This window comes from Muntiacus reevesi, chromosome 2 (genome assembly GCF_963930625.1).
Source record: "Muntiacus reevesi chromosome 2, mMunRee1.1, whole genome shotgun sequence".
In the NCBI taxonomy this organism is placed as follows: Eukaryota; Metazoa; Chordata; class Mammalia; order Artiodactyla; family Cervidae; genus Muntiacus; species Muntiacus reevesi.
In genome coordinates, this window is record NC_089250.1 from 278,375,893 (window position 1) to 278,394,905 (window position 19,013).

General features: G+C 66.7%; 1 protein-coding gene and 1 long non-coding RNA gene across 6 annotated transcripts; one reads left to right on the forward strand and one right to left on the reverse strand.

The window, feature by feature from the left end:
- Positions 1-1,046: 1,046 nt before the first annotated feature.
- Positions 1,047-17,461, reverse strand: ZNF787 (zinc finger protein 787). Of its 5 annotated transcripts, none has more exons than XM_065926923.1 (3): positions 17,329-17,461; positions 9,733-9,820; positions 1,047-2,749 (listed from the first exon to the last, which is right to left on the reverse strand). In XM_065926923.1, the coding sequence occupies exons 2-3, from the start codon at positions 9,809-9,811 to the stop codon at positions 1,674-1,676; spliced, it is 1,155 nt and encodes a 384-aa protein (XP_065782995.1). In that variant the 5' UTR covers positions 9,812-9,820; positions 17,329-17,461; the 3' UTR covers positions 1,047-1,673. The 5 variants fall into 5 exon arrangements, with proteins under 5 accessions (XP_065782995.1, XP_065782998.1, XP_065782996.1 ...); XM_065926926.1 differs by lacking the exon at positions 17,329-17,461 and adding an exon at positions 16,782-17,059; XM_065926924.1 differs by lacking the exon at positions 17,329-17,461 and adding an exon at positions 13,236-16,722.
- Positions 17,462-17,536: 75 nt separating this feature from the next.
- LOC136161832 (uncharacterized) lies at positions 17,537-18,794 on the forward strand. Its single transcript, XR_010661778.1, has 2 exons — positions 17,537-18,039; positions 18,446-18,794. It is a non-coding gene; the product is annotated as an uncharacterized lncRNA (long non-coding RNA).
- The last annotated feature ends 219 nt before the right edge of the window (positions 18,795-19,013 follow it).

The following is a 19,013-nucleotide window of genomic DNA, read 5'->3' on the forward strand; positions in this document are numbered from 1 at the left end:
GTCCCTGCCCACGGGTGGCCGGCCGTGGCCTTGGCTTCTGAACCCAAGGCCCCAAGGGGGTGTGGCCTGGGGCTGCTCACAGACAGCAGGGGCCCGGGGAGACTCATCAGGCCTGAGAGGACACACACCCCCACCCCCGCTTCCTCCTTCGGCTCCCCTGGAGAGTTGGTCTGCTCTGTGCTCCACGGAGATCAGTGGAACGTTTTGGCCAGGCTACAAACACCCCTGGGGAGACCCTACCTCCCCGGGATCACCCACTGCAGCCTCCCAAGACCCCTGGGTCCCCAGGCCTCCAGCGGAGGGTCCCGGGATGCTGGGGTGGTATCAGATACTGCCCCCACCGGGGCCCCCCTGTGAGTCTGGCACGTGGCCCAGAAGCAGAAAGCCACTGCCCTCCGCTGTCTTCCCCCAGGCCCCGCTGCCTCCGGCGGGGGGAGGTGGGGAGCGGTGTGTAGGCAGGTACCGCCCATCCACCAGAGTCCAGCTTCTTCCTCGAGGCAGTAGTTGGGGAGTCGAGGTAAGCACTCCTCTGCGGTGCCGTGTGATCCGTGGCTGTCCCCCGACCCCCGGGGGGATCTGAGGACAGGACACAGGTACAAGGTGCGGGACAAGTCTTCCAAGACGCTGGACGCAGGCGTGGCCGCCGGGGCTGGTGGAGACGGGAGCCTGGGGTCCTTGGCAGCGCGGGGGAGAGCTGCCCGCCACCGCGAGGCGAGGCTCGGCCTGCGCACCCCCGCCCCGCCCCACCTCCCGGCCGCCGGAGTCCTTTTAAAAGCAGCGGGTGGGCGGGTCTCGCTCGGAACACCCGCCCCTGGTCCTCACGGGCCTGCCCCGGATTGAGGACGCCGCTCCCGCGGGGGCCCAGAGCCCGCGGCCGCAGCCGGCCGGTCACTCTCCCAGGACAGCCCCCAGGGCGCACCCGGGCGCGAGCACGGCCTGGGCCGGCGTCGGCCTCTCTCCTCCGGCCTGGCCCGTGCCCACCCAGCAGCGGCTGCCCGAGTTCGGGGCCCTCCGTTTCCCCGGACTCAAGAACCACGCACAGGAGGGACGATCGGATAGTGCGATTTATTGCCCCCGAGCCCTCCTCCCGCCGCGCCCAGGCCTGGGATGAGCCGGGACCCGCTGTCCACGGGGTCGCCCGGGACGCGGGCGCTAGGCTCCGCACGCCTCCGCGACCCCAGACCCGGCGGGGTGGGGGAGGGTAGGGAGAGGAGAAAGGCTGAGACAGCGAAGGGGAAGAAAATAACAGGCGGGCGGGGGCAGGAGGCGGTATGATTAAACGAAAATTCTAAAAGGGAAAAGGAGCCTCTCTCCCTTCACGCTTGGGGCCCCTCCGCGGGGAAAGGGCGCACCGCTCGCCGTTCCCGCAGCAGCCCGGTCGGCGGGGGAAGGAAAGAGGGCGAAATAGTCTTTCGCTCACGGGTTTCGTCGCATCTTGGTCTCTCTAGTTCCCACCCAACGTCTCGATTCGGGCTCGGCCGAGAACCGACGGGGCCAGGCCAGGCCAGGCCGAGCGGCGGGCGCGGGGAGGGGCCGGGCCAGCGCCCCGCGCGCCCCGCCCCAGGCCCGCCGCACCCCCGGGGCGCCCCTCTGTCCGTTCCGCCCCGGCCTCTGGATCCCGCGCCGTCGACCCCGCCCAGCCCGAGGGGCCCCGCCCCCCCGGGCCGCCGCCCCTACCGGCCCTCCCCGCCGCGGCACTCGCTGCAGCGCCCGCCCGCCGCCTCCTCCTCGTCGTCCTCGTCGTCGTCGTCCCCGCCCGCCCGGTAGTAGTTCTGTCCGCAGTGGCTGCAGACCGAGGGCGCGCCCACGGCGTGCACCTTCTTGTGCCGGCGCAGCGCCGCGCCCTGCACGAAGCCCTCGCCACACTCCACGCAGATGTGCGCCGGCTCCTCGCCCCCCGCCGCCCCCAGCCCGTCCCCGTGCTGGGCGCGCTGGTGGGCCAGCAGCCCGGCCCCGTGCCCGAAGCCCTTCCCGCACTCCACGCAAACGTACGGCTTGGGGGCCGGGGCGCGCCGCGAGCGGGGTCCCGGAGCCCTGGCCCCCGCGCCTGCCATGGCTGCGGCCGCCGCCGCCCCCTCGCCGGGCGCGCCCACCACGATGATGCCCTCGCCGTCGCCCACCGGGATGGCGATCTCGCCGTCCGCCGCCGCCGCCTCCTCGGGCGCCTTGGCCCGGCGCACGCTGGCCGCCAGCACCTTGGCCGCCACCCCGGGCCCCGAGAGCTCGGGGTGCAGCCGCAGGTGGCGCGCCAGGCTCTTGGGCTGGCTGAAGCCGCGGCCGCAGCGCGGGCACACGAAGGGCTTGAGGCCGCTGTGCGAGCGCCGGTGCTTGGCCAGGCTTTTGCTCTGCGTGAAGCTGCGGCCGCAGTCGGGGCAGGCGTAGGGCTTCTCGCCCGTGTGGATGCGCTGGTGCTGCATGAGGTTGGAGCTCCAGCTGAAGCGCTTGCCGCACTCGGAGCAGGCGTAGGGCTTCTCGCCCGTGTGGATGCGCCGGTGCTGCACGAGGTGCGAACTCTGCGAGAAGGTCTTGCCGCAGTCGGCGCAGGCGTTGGGCCGCTCGCCCGTGTGCGTGCGCTGGTGCCGCGTCAGCTTGGACCAGTGGCTGAAGCTCTTGCCGCACTCATTGCAGATGTAGGGCGCGGGCGGCCGCGGCCGGGGCGGGGGGCCGGCGGGGGGCGCCGACGGGGACGGGGACAGCTTGGTCGGGGGCCAGCTGGGGACGTCGTCGTCATCCATGATGAGGATATCCACTGCAAGGAAGGGGGGAGAGGGCGTCAGACAGCCCGTGGAGGGCGGCTGGGACTGCTCCCCTGCCGCGCTGCGAGGCCTCAGGAACCGGCTCCCCTGCACCAGGCCGGGGGCAGCACCTCCCTCGGAGCGCCGAGAACCTGGCCTGCCGGGCCTGCCCCGGTTAGACGTGCTCGCTCAGTCCCCATCCTCACACATCCCCGCCCCCAGCTTCCTGCGTTTTACCAAACACTCCGTACCCATCCCCTAGGGCTTCTCCTTCCTTCACAGCCGTTTCCCCCACACCCAGAACAATGCCCGGGACTTGGTGGGGATTCCAGAAATGTCTGCTAAAGGAATCAACAGAATCGAACGGGGCTGGGGGTGGAGGGCCAGGGAAGGCCCTAGTACAGAATGACCCCTGAGGCAGGAGCCCCTCGCACCAGGCAGCTCGCATCTCGCCCGGGGACGAGGGGTTCGCGGCGCTCCGTAGGGTTACAGACCGGGAAAGGATAGTGTCAAATTTGGGTTCTGGGAAGACAACCCTGGCTGCGGGGGTCAGACTGGTTAATGAGATCACAGGCCAGCAGGACAGGCCTGACACCGCCACCCCAACTGGGAGTGCAACCCCACACCCCGCAGCTTCTACCACGGACGTCCTCAGCCTGGTTCTGTGTGCCCGGTGGAGACAAGAAAGAAGCGCGGGGCCTCGGTGGCGGCGCCTGCGAACCGGGGACACCACCTCGGACACCTCCGCGGGCCTCTGCCCTACAAAGCCTCTAATACATTTGCACCGCCGCTGGCCCGGGCGGCCTCCCGGGAGAGATGAGCGACTCCACGAGATCTAGGTGCACTCTCGGCGACATCTGCCTTCCCTGTGCGGCTCGGGCCTGAGCTACAGAATGGAGACGGGTTCAGGGTGCTCAAGCTCAAGACACCTGCCCCGGCGCGAGCCCCTCCCACCAGGCTTAGGCCCCGCCCACAACCCTCCGGCTCCACCCCTGGGCTCAGCCCCGCCCACACCTGGACCCAGCCTCGCCCCAGGCACGGCCCGCCCACCAGGCATCGGCCCCGCCCCTGGAATGGCCCCGCCCACCAGCCTCCGGCCCCGCCCCCAGGTGCACCGCGAAGGCGCCGCTCAAAGGTGAACCCCACCATAACCCACATAGCTCTGTCTTCCCGCTCCCTCTCTCTAGCCTGCAAGCCCACAGGGCAGCGGTCGGACCCTGTGTTCCAGCACCCGGCCGGGGAAAAGTGCCCCAACGCGGTCCCCGAGATAACGTCCTCGTGCGCTCGGTAAGCATCCGTGCGTTAAGCCCCGCGAGGTGGGCGCTGGGGCCTCGGGCCTCGGGCCTCGGCAGCGAGGACACCGAGGGGCCAGCCAGATGAGCCGCCGTCCGCGGCGACACGGCCTGGGGACGGAGCATCAGCAGGGGCCCGAGTCCGGACCCCCGGCGGCCGCCCTGAGCCCCGGCTCCGCTGGGGGACGGTGCCCCACGCGCCGCCCCCGCTGACTCTGAGCACCGACGCTTTTGAGGACCAGGGCTCCACGCGGGGCGCAACGGAACAAGGCCTGTGCTGGGACAGGACACGGCTTCGGTAGGAAGCCTGCGCGGGGTGGGAGGCGCTTCCGAAGACGCGGCCTGTGGCCCACTCCACTTTGACATCAACGTAAACCGGGGACTCCGGGCGGTCGCCGTTAGGACCCCACTGCCTCGTGGGCCCCAGTCCCACCCCGATCGGGGCCCTGAGATCCAGCAAGTCACGCAGCGCGGCCAAGGGGGCAAACAAGGAGAAAAGGTCAGAAGCGCACGACGTCCCGAGGCATGGGAAAGGGAGGCGTGGGACGCAGGCTTGCTCTTGGCGGGAAACCGCGAAGTACACGCTCTGCTTTCCAAGTTGTCCCGAAAGTTTAACAAGACAGGTGACTCGGCGATGACGTGCATTTGCCATCGCAAGGACCCAGGCATAACACGATCCACCTGAACCCGTGAGACACCTGGAACTCAACCAGCAGTCCTGGATGCGGGTGGAGGGCGAGGGGCGGAGCGCCGGTCCGGAAGCAGGAGCGAAAGCTCGCAGGCCGCAGGGCTGGGCTGAGTGGGGGGCTGCGCCGAGGTCGGAGCGGGGGGGGGGGCGGGGGCGGGGCACGGCGCTGCGCCGCCTTCACCTCAGGCACTGCTTTTCGAGCAGGTGTTAAAGGGCCCAGTGGAGGAGTGTCTACTGACTCAGGGAGGCGGGCCTGCCCCTCAACCAGCGGACCCGCGGTCTCCTGCAGTGGATGCAGGGCCCCGCACTCTCATGCACCCCGAGTCCGAGTCTGGTAGGAGGTCAGCGGCTGCCTCCGGTCCACCCTCCTCACCGGGGCAACGTCTCTGCGCTGGGAGTCATCCTTAACTGGATGCACGAATTCCTAGGGAGGAGAGCACAGAGACCAGCGCCAAAGGGCTCTCTCAGCAAAACAGCACAGGAGGCTGTGACCGCCTTGCTGAGGGTAACAACTACCCTTCTGGGGCGGGGAGGGAAGGGGGTGTCCCGGGCGCCAGGTCCCCTCAGCCCACAGCAGCTGTCACTGTCCTCTCAGCTCAGGCCCTGAGGGGGTCCTGCTACCCACCCATGCCCACGACCTCGCAGCTTCCTGCCCTGGGACGGAGCCCGCCAAGCGGACTAAGGCTTGACTGGATGTTAACCCTTCTCCTTTCTGTCCCAGAACACAGGACATGCAGAAAGCCCACCAACAGAATGCAGAGCTGACCACAATCAATGCAGGACAAAGGCCCCATCGAGACGCGTCCGGGTGCCCCCGGGGCCCCTCCATGCCGGGGCCCACGCACAGCCCACCCCAAGCGCAGAGAGCCGTGCTGGAATGGCCCCCTCGCAATCCTGCATGCGTCACCCAAGTGCACGCCCCCAGACATGAGTCTGGTCCCTTTACTTCTCACTTTAGCTAAGTCTTTTAGGTCCCGTGTAATACACAGCTTCCCGGGTCTCTTGCTCTTCCTGACAATCTTCCTGTCGTGGAGCCCTGGGGCCCACTGGACCCTCGCAGGTTGCCAGCTCCTCCTCGGCTGCAGCTGGGGACCCAGCCCCACCAGCCCTGTGGCCGGTCATCCTGAAGCTGCAGTCCCATCCTCTCACTAAAGGCATGGATTATCGTGTCTCGTGTGATGTCGTATCGTTTCTGTGACATCAAGGGACATCAACTGAATCACGGAGGGATGCAAGGCACGGCATTCCTGTGGTTTTCCTGCACGCAGCTGGCACAGAGGGGCCCACCTTGGTCTTGACAGGGCATTTGTCTTGCATTGACTGTGGTCAGCTCTGCATTCTGTAGCCGAAGTATTTTTTAGAGACGCTCCCTCGCCCGCTGGTTGGGACCCAGTGGCCAATTTCACAGGTTTACGGCAGGATGAACCTCATTTTCCCTCATCGGCCCGGCCTTCCATCGTCCTCCAGCGTGACCAAGTAAACTACTTCCCTTTCTCCAGTGCGCTGAGCCCACGGACTTACACACACCTGCTGGGCTGCACCCCCAGCCCGTCACCCTGCCAGCTGCAAGCTGCGGCGCATGGGGGCCTCAAGGGGGCTCCGAGTCCTCTGGATAGGACCCAGGGGGGTCCTCTGACAGTGTGTCTGCCACCCTGGCTCACAAGGGGCTGGCCCTGGGCTCACCCATACTTCCTACCCCAGACCTCTGCAGCTGGCCGTTTTTACAAGGGCGCTCTGGTTTCTCTGAGCGGGAAACAATTTCAAGCTCCAAATCTGGAAGCAAACAGTTCTTTTTTAACCAAAAAAAAAAGGTAAAATTCCTATAAGTTCTAACTGACACTTTCCATACAGATCCAAGCCAGCAGGCTTCTCTGTGGTCTTCCTTAGACACCCATATCTCAGTCTTCACAAGGGGAGGAGAGAACCTGGACCAGTGCCATCTCTGCCAGACTGCTGACATCACATCACCAGCATCGGGATGGCTGTGCGCACACCGGCTGGGCCAAGCGTGATTCCTCAGGACTCACAGCCAGCCTGGCCCCGCTCCCTGCCGGTGGATCTGGCCCCGGCCACCTGGGGCTCCAGGTCCGCAGATCCCCCAGGAAGGGCCCACGCAGAGGCGGTCTGCTTGGCTCTGCGGGTAACGACTTCACCTGCGCCCTTCAAACGTGCAGGGTGGTTTTCCTGCATGCATATGATGCGACTCACAGCCCTCCCTTTCCTTTCCCAGACAATTAGAAACAGAACCCCTCCACTCTGCTCTGGCAGAAGGCACCGCTGACAGGCTGAGCGCAAGGCCATCTCCTCTTCCCCGGGGGGTCATTCCCTCTTTCCCCAGGTACCTCTTCCCCAGGCATCTGCTGCTTTGAGCCCAGCAACTTGAGTCGAAGACCATCCATGCGAGTGGATGTTCTCAGATTTTCGACTTGCTCCTTCGACACCCAACTTTTCCATTTCAGGAATGTTTTCTGGACTCGTAGGCTTCACTGTTCTCTTCCTTATACTGGATTTTGCCTTCTTGGGGCTTTCTTTAACTAACTTCAGTACCTTTCTTTTTTTTTTTTTAACCCTGCTGTAATCTTTATTTCTTTTTGATTTTACAGTGTTCCTCCTTTTCACCTTCAGTTTTTCTCAGAGAACGATGCACTACTTTTACTGTCTTGAGCTCCTCCACCTTCGTCTTGAAACGTCTTAGTCTGTGCTGCTGGCTCTCTACTGAGCTCTGCCCCTGGGCAGCGCGGTCCGGGTGTTGTTCTCCCAAACCCCTAGGCACAGTCCCGCCTGTCTGGGAGCGCACCTCTGACACCTCCCTGTCTGACAACACCCTCCTCAGCCCCTTTCTCTTATCTAACAGCTCCTGTGGGCTGGGGGCAGAAGGACGGAACTCCAGTTCCTGGTCTGCCCGTTTCTGGACGTCAGCTTCCCTGAACTCGCAGGCGGCTGCCTTCTGGGCAGTGTTTCCAGCTCCTCGGAGTCCTCTTCCGCATGTGTGACCTGCTCTCCCAGGGACCCCTGCTCTGCCGCCACCCCCATTTGGTCAGTTCCTTCCCCTCCCCACTGCTGTGCCCGCTGGGGGTCCCACTGGACCCTGAAGCCCCTCCCTGCAGGCCCTGCTCTGCCTGGGGCCTCCCTGGCGGGCGATTTCCCTGAACACAGTCAGGAAGCCGGCCAGGCGGCCTGCGGGCCCCGCTGCTGCTCTGTACAGAACACGTGCTGCAGCTGCTGCCCGCAGTGACCCGCCAAGGACGGCCGAGTGGCCAGCTCCCCGCCCCCTAACACCACTTGGCCCGTCCCCATCCAGCTGTGCTCGGGCCTCTGCTCCTAGGGAGCCCAGTTGGTGTGGCCAGGGCACGTGGGGCTTGCGCGGGTGGGGTTGCTGTGTTTTCACGTGGGGTCTGCTGTCGCCCCGAGGGGCCTCTGCGGGACTCACACTAGTGGCGCTGAGACAGGAGAGGCGGGCCTGGAGCCTGGCCCTGAAGAGTGGTCTCCAAACCAGCAGCTGAAGACTCCTCCCCGCCTCAGTCAGGCCCTCTCTTCACCTATGATCCATGTTTGGACAGCCTCTCTCTGAGCGCCCTGACCTGGAAGACTTGGTCGGCTCTCACACTGCACCCCTGCCGGCTCACCCCCAGGGTCTGCAGGCCTCGGGCTGGGGTCAGCCCTTCCATGAGGCAGTCACCACGGAGCCTGGCTGCAGCCAGCAGACAGTCCACCCCAGCACCCGCCCTGGCTCCTGGTGGCCCCGCCATCCCATGCCCCAGGCTCACAGCCCTGCCCCTAGGGCCCCTCGGCCCTCCCCACCGCACCAGACCGGACCAGGGGTCTCAGGGCAAGGGGCCCATGCTGCCCATCACAGGAGGGGCCTACGGGGGGGGGGGGGGGCAACAGAGCAAGGGGGGGCAGAGCAGCTGGGAAGCTCGCAGTCCCATGGCTTGGGAGCAGGGGGTCACGCGGTGGGGGCAGCCCCGGGCGGCCCTAGCAGACAGCTGGGCAGGGCGCAGGTGAGCCCTCCTGCCCCTCAGGGTCTGCCCAGGAGCACGCCTGAGTACACGGCGTGGACGGCCAGAACTCCGGGCTCCGAGGTAAACCGCCTTCCGGAGGCGGCTGGCGGTGGGGGACAGTCAGGGGCAACGCTGAGTCCGTCAGCCGAGACGAGCTCTTGCTGCTTGCGGAAAGTTTACGGGTGAACGGCTGCGGCACCCTCCAGGAAAGGGGCGCGAGCAGCGCGGGACCGCCTGGCGCGGCTCACTGCTGGGGTCGGCGGGACGCAAGGCCACCGCACTGTCAGGCTGGAAGTTTCCAGAAGGAAACCGACAGTAAGATTAAAGTGGTAAAAGACAGGGAGGTGGGGCGACGCAGGGAAGGAGGGGTCGGGGCCCTCCCCGTAGGGTGGGGTCTGTGCCCCCGCCAGGCCGGGAGCCCCGAGCCCGCCGGCCCCCTGGCCCCTCACAGGAGAGGTCACCAACCCAGGCCAGGACGCACGAAGACTCATCGACAGCAGCACAGAGCACGTCACACTTTATTTCGCAGGCACCCTGCACGGAAGCCCGGGAAACCCCTGGGAACAGGACCACGGCTGCCACCGAGGCCGGGGGTAGGAGAGGCTGTGACGGGGTCTCAGCACGCAGAGCCTCATCCCTGGGGGCTCACAGAGGAGTTTTACTCAAGCCAACTAACGCTTTAATAAGGCAGGCTGCCAATATTCTAAATGAAAGATCAAGACCCAGACCCAGGACCACCGGACGCCTGGGCCCCCACGACAGGCCCCACGCCCGTGGTCAGTCATGCCTGGCCCTGTATCTATCCTGGCCAACAGCCCCCAGGCCCTCCCTGGGCTGAGGAGCCCCCACACAGGGAAGTCAAGGGGGCCGCCCCCAAAGGCTCCCGGCTCGGGGGCCGCAGAGACCCCGCCAGGCCCGGGAGGCGGCTGGCTGGGCCCCGGAGGCGTGGTCGGGCCCAAGGTGCTAAGGGGCGGGCAGGGCGCGGGGTCGGCCGGGAGAAGCACAGGGCCCCTCACCTGGGTTCTCATGACTCGCCATCTGCTGGTCCTCGGAGTCCAGCGGCCCCGGAGACCAGGCCTCTTCCCGCAGCTCCATGTCTGGGCCCTGTCGGACGGGAGACAAGGAGAGGGTTCACAAGATGCCAGAGTGGACGCGGCCGCGAGCTGCACCCACCGCCCCCCGGTGGGACGACCACAGACAGACGCGGGAGGCGCTCAGCCCAAGCCAGGGACCCCAGCCGCCTTCCAGGACGGCCGCCCCCGAGGCCTCTCTGCCCCAGGACGCGGCCTGGCGACGCTGTGCGGTGCGCGGGCCAGGTGCGCGGCCCAGCGTCCGAGGAGCTCCTGGTCGGCGGTCTGCTCTCTACTGGGGGCCAGTCAGGTGAGACCCCACACCGGGCTGGGGATGAGGGGATGACGCTCTCCAGGGATCAGCACTCGGAGGAGCGTGCTCCGGGATGGATGGGGTGGAGGGGCGGGGGGCACGGGGCTCCCAGGAAGCTGGTGGGCCCGGGATGCGCCACCCCGAGACCCCTACAGCCCCAGACACGGCAGGCGCTGCTGACGATGGGCGACACCCGTGAACCCCCGAGCAGCGCGGAGGCTCCAAGGCCGGGAGGCAGCCCGCCAAACGCGGACACACGGGCCCCCAGCCCCCCGCCGCCTCCACCCCAGACCCCATAGAAGGACGGACGCCCTGGAGGCCGAGCGGGTACAATCCCACAGTCCAGGCACAGGGCTGAGCAGGCATGCCAACCGGGCGGCCGCCGTGAGAACAGCTTGGCGGGCCAACCGCAGGGGCTCAGCCCGCCTGACCCCGGAATCGCGCTCCGAGGCCGCCTTCACAGCAGCGCCACGCACACGCTGTGAGAGGAGCCGAGCGCGGGCCGCAGGAGGTCGGGCCGGGATGGGGATGCGCCCGCGTGTGGGCACAGGGCTTCTGAGTGATGAAAACGCTCTGGGACGAGACGGCGGCGGTGGCTGCACAGCTCCGCGAGTGGCAACCGCTGGACTGTCCCCTTCACGAGGGTGGCTTATCCCAGTGAACACCTGAACAGACTGAGACGTGTGCGCAGGCGCTGACTCAGGCGCCGTCCACTCAGAAACGAGTGAAAGAGGGGGAAGCGGCCGGGCGAGGGGGGCCGCTCGGTGAGCCTTCCGATCCACACCTGTCTGCCGTGCGGCCACGTGTGGAGCGGGAACAACCGCATCCAAGTCAAGTGAGCAGGGCCTTCCCGGCCCGGCGTCCACCTCCGGCCGCTTCCTGCACTGAGAAGGCGGGGGGCGGGGCGTCCACAGGCCCCAGGGGAGGGGACGCAGAACAGGGAGGTGTTGGGCAGCTTGCCCCGAGGCCAGAGGTCCCCACACCCCCAGAGGGGGCAGTGAGGGAGACACCACCCGGTTCCCAGGGCGGGGCAGGCCCCCAGCTGCAAGGCCCCGCCCACACCCAGCATCCCGGTACATGGAGCTCACGGTGAACCCACGACTCCCCGAGGGGAGGAGGCAAGTCCCCGCGAGAGAGTCCCGCACCAGGAGGGAGCGACGCCCCAGAGGGCGGGGGACCTGCCAACATGACCTTCCTTCGCCCCCCACAACCCCGGCCCAGGGTCCCCCGGTTACCCCCAGCACGCAAGCCCCGCCCCGTCACTCGGCTTTCCCGAGCTCCTGCTTAACAGAATCCATATGCTCCCCTGCTGATCGCCTTAGTCGGTCCAGCTGGAAGCCCCGGGAGGGTAGAGGAGGGCGGGGGAAGGCCCCTCGGTGGACACACAGGAGCGGGGCGGGGGCGCACACACGACGACCCTCCTGGGACCTGCCCTCCAAGGAAGGGCGGTTTTCACTGGGTCAAAGTCGGACCGAGGTGTCTACACAGCCCCTCAGCGAGGCCGACCAGCGGCAGGTCAGAGTCTGCAACCCGGAGGCCAGGGCACAGGGGCCGCCAGGATTCGGGGAAGCGCCGGCCACGCGGGCGCTCGGGAAAGGCCTGCAGGAGCCCGACGCGGAGCCTGCAGCGGAGGGGGCGGGGCAGGGGGCGGGGCCGGCATGCCCGGAACTCGGAACCTGGCAGGGAGCCCCGACTACGCTCCACAAACCGCAGCTTCTCTGGCCGACTTCTAGGGGGCCGTGGGGTCTCCCACCTGGCACAGGGCACACCCGGGTCCCGGGACAGTCCGCTCTGCATTCTGGTTTTGGCCCTGAGCAGAGGGCGGTGACCCCACCCACCGGGGAAGGAACACTTAAAACCAACCACGGGGTGAACACCCTGCATCCACCTGCTGGGCCTCTTGGGGGGGCAGCGTCCTGTGTCCCCATCGCGGCCTCGCACAGCAGGGACCCCAGGAGCCCGGGGTGGGAGGAGGAGCCGGAGCGAGCCCCGGGAGACCCCCTGGATCCCTGTGAAGGGCCCAGGGCATGCACTGGAGGGTCCCCCTCGGCCACTCGTGCGCTCCTCCACTGCGGCCGCTCGGTCCCCTGTGCCACCCCGGGGGTTTGGGGTCCTACCCCGGGACCTGAGGGGGAGGGGAAGCCGCAGTCCCTCCCACCCAGAGCTGAGGGCTGGGGCAGCCCCTGACCCGGCAGCTCCCTGGGGGAGATGGGGCGATCCCCGCGCCAGCCCGACTGTGGAACCTGATGACTCTGGAGGCTGAAGGTGGTGGGTCCTGCCCTCCCGGCCCCCAGACGCTCCACGGCCCGGCACACCTGTCAGGGCCGGCCGCCCCGCTCTGACCCCCACCCACTCCACAGAGACAGAGGCCCACCTCCGCCGGGCCCTGGAGCGATCCAATTAGCCTGGGAGCCAGCAGGGCCCGCGAGACAAATTATTGTTATTATTATTGTTATTAGACCCACCCACCTGCCCTGGATACCTGCCCACCAATTACCCGCCGGCTCTTTCTTCCGCTGCCAATCTCGCCGCCTCCTCCGGCCGGCACTGCTCCGGCGCCCGCGCCCAGGGCTCCCGCTGCTGGAGACAGCCGCCCCATCTGTCCCCTCGCTTCTCACCCCGCCCCTCTGTTCCTGGGGTGCCGTCAGGCCTTAGCTGGGACCCCCGGCTCCTCCCTTGGCCATTCTTCCCCAGCCCCCGCCCCAGCCTTGTGGCCACCGACTCCCGGTGGCTCCCTCTCGGGCTCCACCCCGGAGGGCCCTGCCCTGCCCGAGCGCACCCTCACCGCCCTCACCCAACTCCCACCCCCGGGGCCTGCGCCCCCCAAGCCCTTTCCAAATCCGCTCCCCACACCATGGACCGATTCATCTTTTCAAGGCATTCGGTTCAAACAAGTCAGTCGACTGAAAAGGGGCAGAGAATGGGAAGAGACACTTCTCCGAGCTGGCAAGCACACGAAGAGATAGATGCTGGTCGTGGTGTCAAGACCACAGACAGACCCCAGCGCAAGTGCGCTGGGCGGACTCGACGACCACCGAAAGCGCGCGCGCGAACACGCAGAGAAGCGGGGGCGCGCACGCACACGTTGCTGCCAGGCCCACCGGGTGACCCGGCGACCCCACTTCCGGCCACGAACCCGAGGGCTGAGAACACGTCCTCATCACAGTTTACACTCGCGTCTCCGCGGAAGCAGAAGTCACAAGAGCCGAGCGTGGAGACAGCCCAAACGGCCGTCACCGGTGAGGGACGCGCGCGCGGCCCATGGCAGCTGGAGGGAGAGGGAAGAGGAAGCGCTGGTCTCGGAGGGGAGAGACCGCGGTGACTCCGCTCGCCCGAGAAGTCAGGTCCCGGGGGCTCCGGGCGAGGGGCATGTCCCGGGGCGCGTGGCCGCCGTGAGCTGGAAGAGGGTGACCTGTCCACGCGGCAACCACCTCACAGGGGAGCTGCTGTCTGTCTCATTAAGGGTAGCTCGGTCCGACCACCCCCCTGCCCGAACCAGCCCCACACGTGGCCCCTGCGCTCGGTCCAAACTCCAGACTCGGGTCGCCGTCTGCCAGGTCAGCCCCGCAGACGCACTTCCTCCTGGGGGCCCTGCCCCGCCTCGCACCTGCCGGGCACCTTCTCGCCTTCCAGGGATTGCTCTCCAACCGGCCACCACCAGCCTTCCTAGAGCTTCCCACACGTCTGTGAACAGTCCTGCCCTTAAATGCTGGTGGATAACTGAAGATTCCTTTAAAAACAACAACATACTCTTCAGGACAAAAAAATAGAGCTGCACGCGTGGGCCATCGCTAGTCTGTCACCCCTCGACAGGGCAATGGGTCAGACCCCACGCCCTCTGGGGGCTCTGGTGTCTGCAGGGCGCTTCCTTCCACCTCGCCCACCCGCCAGCCCTCTCCCTGGAGACCTGCCGCCGGAGCGCAGCGAACACAGCACCTCCCCCAGGAAGCCTTCCCAGACTCCTGCCTTCCCTCAGCTCCACTGTCCCTTTTCCCCAAACAAGACCAGCCTGCACACCGAGGGCTGGGCACAGGAACAGCGTGGGCACCTCCTGATCCCCGTGGCCACCGAGGGCACGGGAGGCTGCCCTCTCTGGGCCAGTGGGCGGGCGGCCAGGGTGGAGGCGGCCTCACCCCCCTAGCCGCGCCCCCGGGGCGGGTGCACCACCCCGCGCCTCGTCTTCAGGGGCTTGGCGTCCAGATCACGAGACGAAGGGCGGCGCTCCACAATAAGCCAGGCGCCCAGGAAATGTGGACAGGCCTCTGGAGCCCAGTTCAGACCTGTCCGGGGCTGACCCAACCTCCCCGCACCTCAGAACACACCACCCTCCAAGGCCTGTCCTCCCCTCCGCCGAGAACACGGGCACCAGCTCCCTTTACCCCCCTGATTACAGCTGAGCCCACATCCCTGGGAGGCTCTCCCCAACTTCCTCCACACTGCGTTGTCCACACACACCCAGGCAGATGGTGAGCTCCTCCAGCCCAGGGAGTCAGGACGTCCTGGCCGGCCTGACCCTGCGCCTCCAGGCTGGGCCACGTGTGGGTCCCCAGTGTCACTTGTGATGAGGCAGCCCACACAGGACCCCTATTCAGCAAAGAGAGGCCAGTGTTCTGTGGGCCCAACGGTCAGGCAGGCAGAGCAGGGAGACCCCCTGCCAAGTGGACCCCAGAAGCAGCTGGCTCAGCCGGGGGGCAGCGTAGTGGTGAGAGGCGCCCTCTCTGCCCCCACGACAGGGCTGCCCGCCCCGCTGGAGAGATGAGCGACCTCCCCTCCAACTGGGGCAGGGAGGCCTCCTAACATATGGACCTCAGCACTCACCCCAGGACCCGAGAGTCACACCTGAACCCAGGCACCAGCTCTGAGTCCCTGAGCCAGTCATTGGCCCCATCCCATGGGGAGGTCCCCAAACCAACGGGCACCTCAGAGACCTCCAGAACAGCCTCCGTCTCCCCAGGCCCCAAGCCTGGCCAAAAGAAGCCAGCAGAGGCGGTGGCTCTGCTAAAGACTAGGTTCCGGATTCCTGCCGACCCTGCTCCAATGCTGCTTCGGGGCTGGGGGCTCAGTCCACCCCCCGAGTGGGGTGACCACCCCCACCCCGGGGCCTCCGGGGTACAGGCCAGATCCCTGGCTGCCGTCTATCTCCACCAGGAGGCCAGGGCCACAGCAGAGTCCCGGGCACAGCCTCAGCCGGCTGGGGGCGTCTGAGCCCAGGAGCCTGACAGCAGTGTGCCTAGAAGGGGCCACTCGAGACCACAGGGCAGCTGGGCAGAGGCTGGAGGTCAAGACCAAGACCACCACCGACAGCCGGGACTCAGTCCGCCCCCCCGGGCCCCAGGGTCCTCTCAGCCAGTTCCTCTGTCCCTCGAGACATCTCCCCCTGGGCTCCTCCAGCCCCAGGCTAGCCTGGCGACCCCCAGCCCTCTGCCTGGAGCACCATGCCAGGACCAGTGTCCCAGGCCCAGCACCGGGTGGGGCTGGCAGCGGCCTCAATGGACGAGGCTCATCCAGGGATGGTGGACTGTGTTCTGGGTTGTAGGAGCCTGAAGAGGAACTGAGCCTGGGAAAGGGGAAGCGGCAGGTCCAAGGTCACAGGGAGGAAAGAGATGGAGCAATGGAATGCCGGGCCCGCTGGAGGCCTCTGCACCCGATTCACACCCACTTCTGAGAGCTGTGCACTGGCTCCAAAAGGAGAACGTCGGGAGCCTTCCTACCAAGGTCAACGCCATTAGTACGGCCCCTCTTTTTCACTAATAGAAACTGGGAAACTCCTTGTGCTCTGAGGCCACAAAGGTGAACGCAGAGCTGGGACCTGAACCCGGTCCGTCTGACTTGAGCCCGGGGCTAACCCCCAGCAGTGCTCCCAGCAGGGCTGAAATCCTTCCAGTTCTCTAGCTCCGCCTGCGGGGGTTAGAGTCTGAGACCTCCAGGAGGAAGGGGCTAAGAGAGACAACACAAGAAGGGATCGGATCTGAATGTTCTGGGGCTCTGGAGGGCCTGCCTGCAGACGCGGGGGGTGAATGCCAGCTGCACTGAGCCAAAGAGGCTTATGTTCTTAGGGAAGAGATAAGCCACAGTAACCGGGCTTCCCCAGGAACGAGGCAGACCCAACCCCCAGCTGGATCCTAACCCTGGATCCCCAAAGCAGGGCCGGGCACCAGGAACCATGCAGAGCACAGACCAAGTCAATCCCTTACTATAACGCCCCTCTGGACTGGGGCTGGGGTGCCCTCCCTGATCCCCTGGGTGAGGACAGGAATGCGGAGGTGAAGAGGCACATGGACCCGGTCCAGGTCTTCGGCGCACACAGCGAGCCTGCTTCATCTCCCTGTCCTCGTGCCAACCAATGGGCCCGCAAGAGCCTCTGTCCACACTCGCCGTGGCTCAATCTTCCGTCTGATCACGCCATCCTCGGCTGGCCTGTGCCCCAGGGGCACCCGTTTCCATGAACTGGGGTGGCCCCCTTTGTGTCCGGGCCGCGAGTTGCGGGCTCAGGGGCGCGGTGGGGCGCCCGGGAGGCCTCTGCGTGGCCATCGGGCCCGGCCGCCGGCCTCGCCCTGCCCCGCGGGCCACGCGGTGCCTGACCTTGGCCTAACATTTCCCCTCCAGCGCACGCGCTTCCTGCTCGCCGCCCGCGCCCGGGCGAATGAATGAGCCTCCCGCCGGCCGGAATGCCCGTAATTACCGGCCGGATCAAAGGCCGCACGCAGCCCGCCCGGGGCGGCAACGGGATCTGGCTCCTTTGAAAGAGGGGGGAAGGGGAGCGGGCAGGCCGGGGGCCACCACCGGTCCCCCGGGGGCCGCCGTTTCCGGTCAGGCCAGCTGGGCCCGCGCGCGCCGCCTCCCCCACCGGGGCCTCAACTTCTCCCGGGAGTCGCCACCACTTCCGGCCTCGAGCTGCCGGGAGGGTGAGGTGGGGGTGGGGGCTACACGGCGGCCCTACCGGCGAACCCGCGCCGCGCGCCCCGCCTCGGGCGCGCCCCCGGGCGTGGCGCGCGCTCTCAGCCCCGTCGCGCGCCCGCGGCCCCTCCCGGCGCCCGCGCCCCGCCCCGCGTCAGCGGCCGCGCGCCCACTCACGCCCCCCCCCCACGCGGCGCGCACGCGCACTCGCCCGCCCAGTCGCGCTCGCCGCCCGCCTCCCCGCCCGCCCCCCCGGCCGCAGCCCGGCGCCCTGAGGCGCGCGCCCACCCGGCCCCGGGCGCACGGCCCCCGGCCCCGCGCCCTCCCCTCACCTCCTCGGTCCCGGGGCCGCCGCGCCGCACTCCTCCTCCTCTCTCCTCCCTCGCGGATGGTGGCAGCGGCGGCAGCGGCGACTCAGACCCTGGGGTCAGGGGGACGGGCGCCCAGGCCGGAAGTGACCTTCCTGGCCGCTTCCGCCCGCGCCGCTCCCCCCCTCCCCTTCCCACCCCCCTTCCAGCCTCCACCCCGTCCTCGCCGCTCTAGGAAGGCGAGTCCAGCGACCCCCCCTAGCTGCCGCGGGGGCCCCCCCAGCTCTATGGTGCGGAGTAGGCGCCCCAGGGTGGCACTTCCGGACGCGTCTAGGACACGGGTCCTCCGGCCACGCTCTATGGCGCCGCGCGCCTAGGGGCTTCGGGCCCCGCCCCCTTCCAGGCCAGGAGGCGCGGGCTCGGCCCGTTAGGCGGAGACTTCCGGGTGCCCAGGGAGGTGCCCCGCGCCCCAGCGCCGGGCTCTCGCGCCTGCGCGGTCGGGCGGTAGGCGTCGAGGAGGGTGGCGGCCAGGGCCGCTCAGCTACCCCGGGTCCTCCGATCGTCTCTATCGTTGTAACCCCTTCCGTGCCGGCGCCGCCCGCGGCGGCCGCAGCCCGCGCGTCCGGAGGGCTCTCTCGTCTGCCACCCTGGTCTTTTCGTTACTGGGCCGATCGCTTCAGGCGCCGCCCGCAGAGCGACAATAACACGTTGTGCGCCTGCCTCCAGGGGCTTTAGGTACATTAAGTAGTTTGTGGATAATCCAGTCCCATTTTGCAGATAACGAGGAACAGAGAGGTCAAGGCACCTGGCCAAAGCCACACACCGAGGGTGCGGGTCCTGGGCTCGAACTCGTGGAGTCTGGCTCCCAATTCCTGCATTGGGCCGTGCCTGTGCAAACTGCCTCCTGTCACGGAAGGCTGATCATAGCGTCCGGGGATTCACCTCTTCCTCTCTGGAGAGGAGGGCGCTTTGTGAGCTTACCTGTTTCTGTTACTAAATACATGCTTTTTAAATTGCTGCTTACTCCACCGTGTCCTCGCGGGCTCAGTCCCTCTGATCCCTTTCTGGGCCTTCAGTTGGCTGGCTGTCACCTAAGCGACAGATGACTTATTGATGTTATTTATAGTTATTTTATTACCAGGTGGCGATAGTGGTAAAGAATCCACCCGCCGATGCAGGAGGTGTTACAGAGGAAGATTTGATCCCTGGGTCAGGAAGATGCCTGGAGAAGGAAATGGCAACCCACTGGTCTTGCCTGGGAAATCCCATGGACAGAGGAGCCTGGTGGGGAGGAGGAATGGGGAGTTCGTGTTTAATGGGGACAGAGTTTATTCGCAAGATGAAAGCAGCTCTGGAGATGGACGGTGGTGATGGTCGTACAACAGTGTGAATGTACTTAGTGATACTAAACTGTGTGCTTTAAAATGGTTTAGATGGTAAGCTTTATGTTATGTGTATTTACAATAATTAGAAGTTTAAAGAGAAACAAACTTGTGATTTACTGTTGCGTTGTATGGTGTTCTGGTCCCCAGAAAATTTCTGTGTTGAAACCTAGTCCCTGAGGTGATGCTCTGACTTCCTAGAGGAGGGCATGGGACCCCACTCCAGTATTCTTGCCTGGATAATGCCACAGACAGAGGAGCCTGACAGCTATAGTCCATGTGGTCGAAATGAGCTGGGCACAATAGCAATGACAACAGTGGCTTATG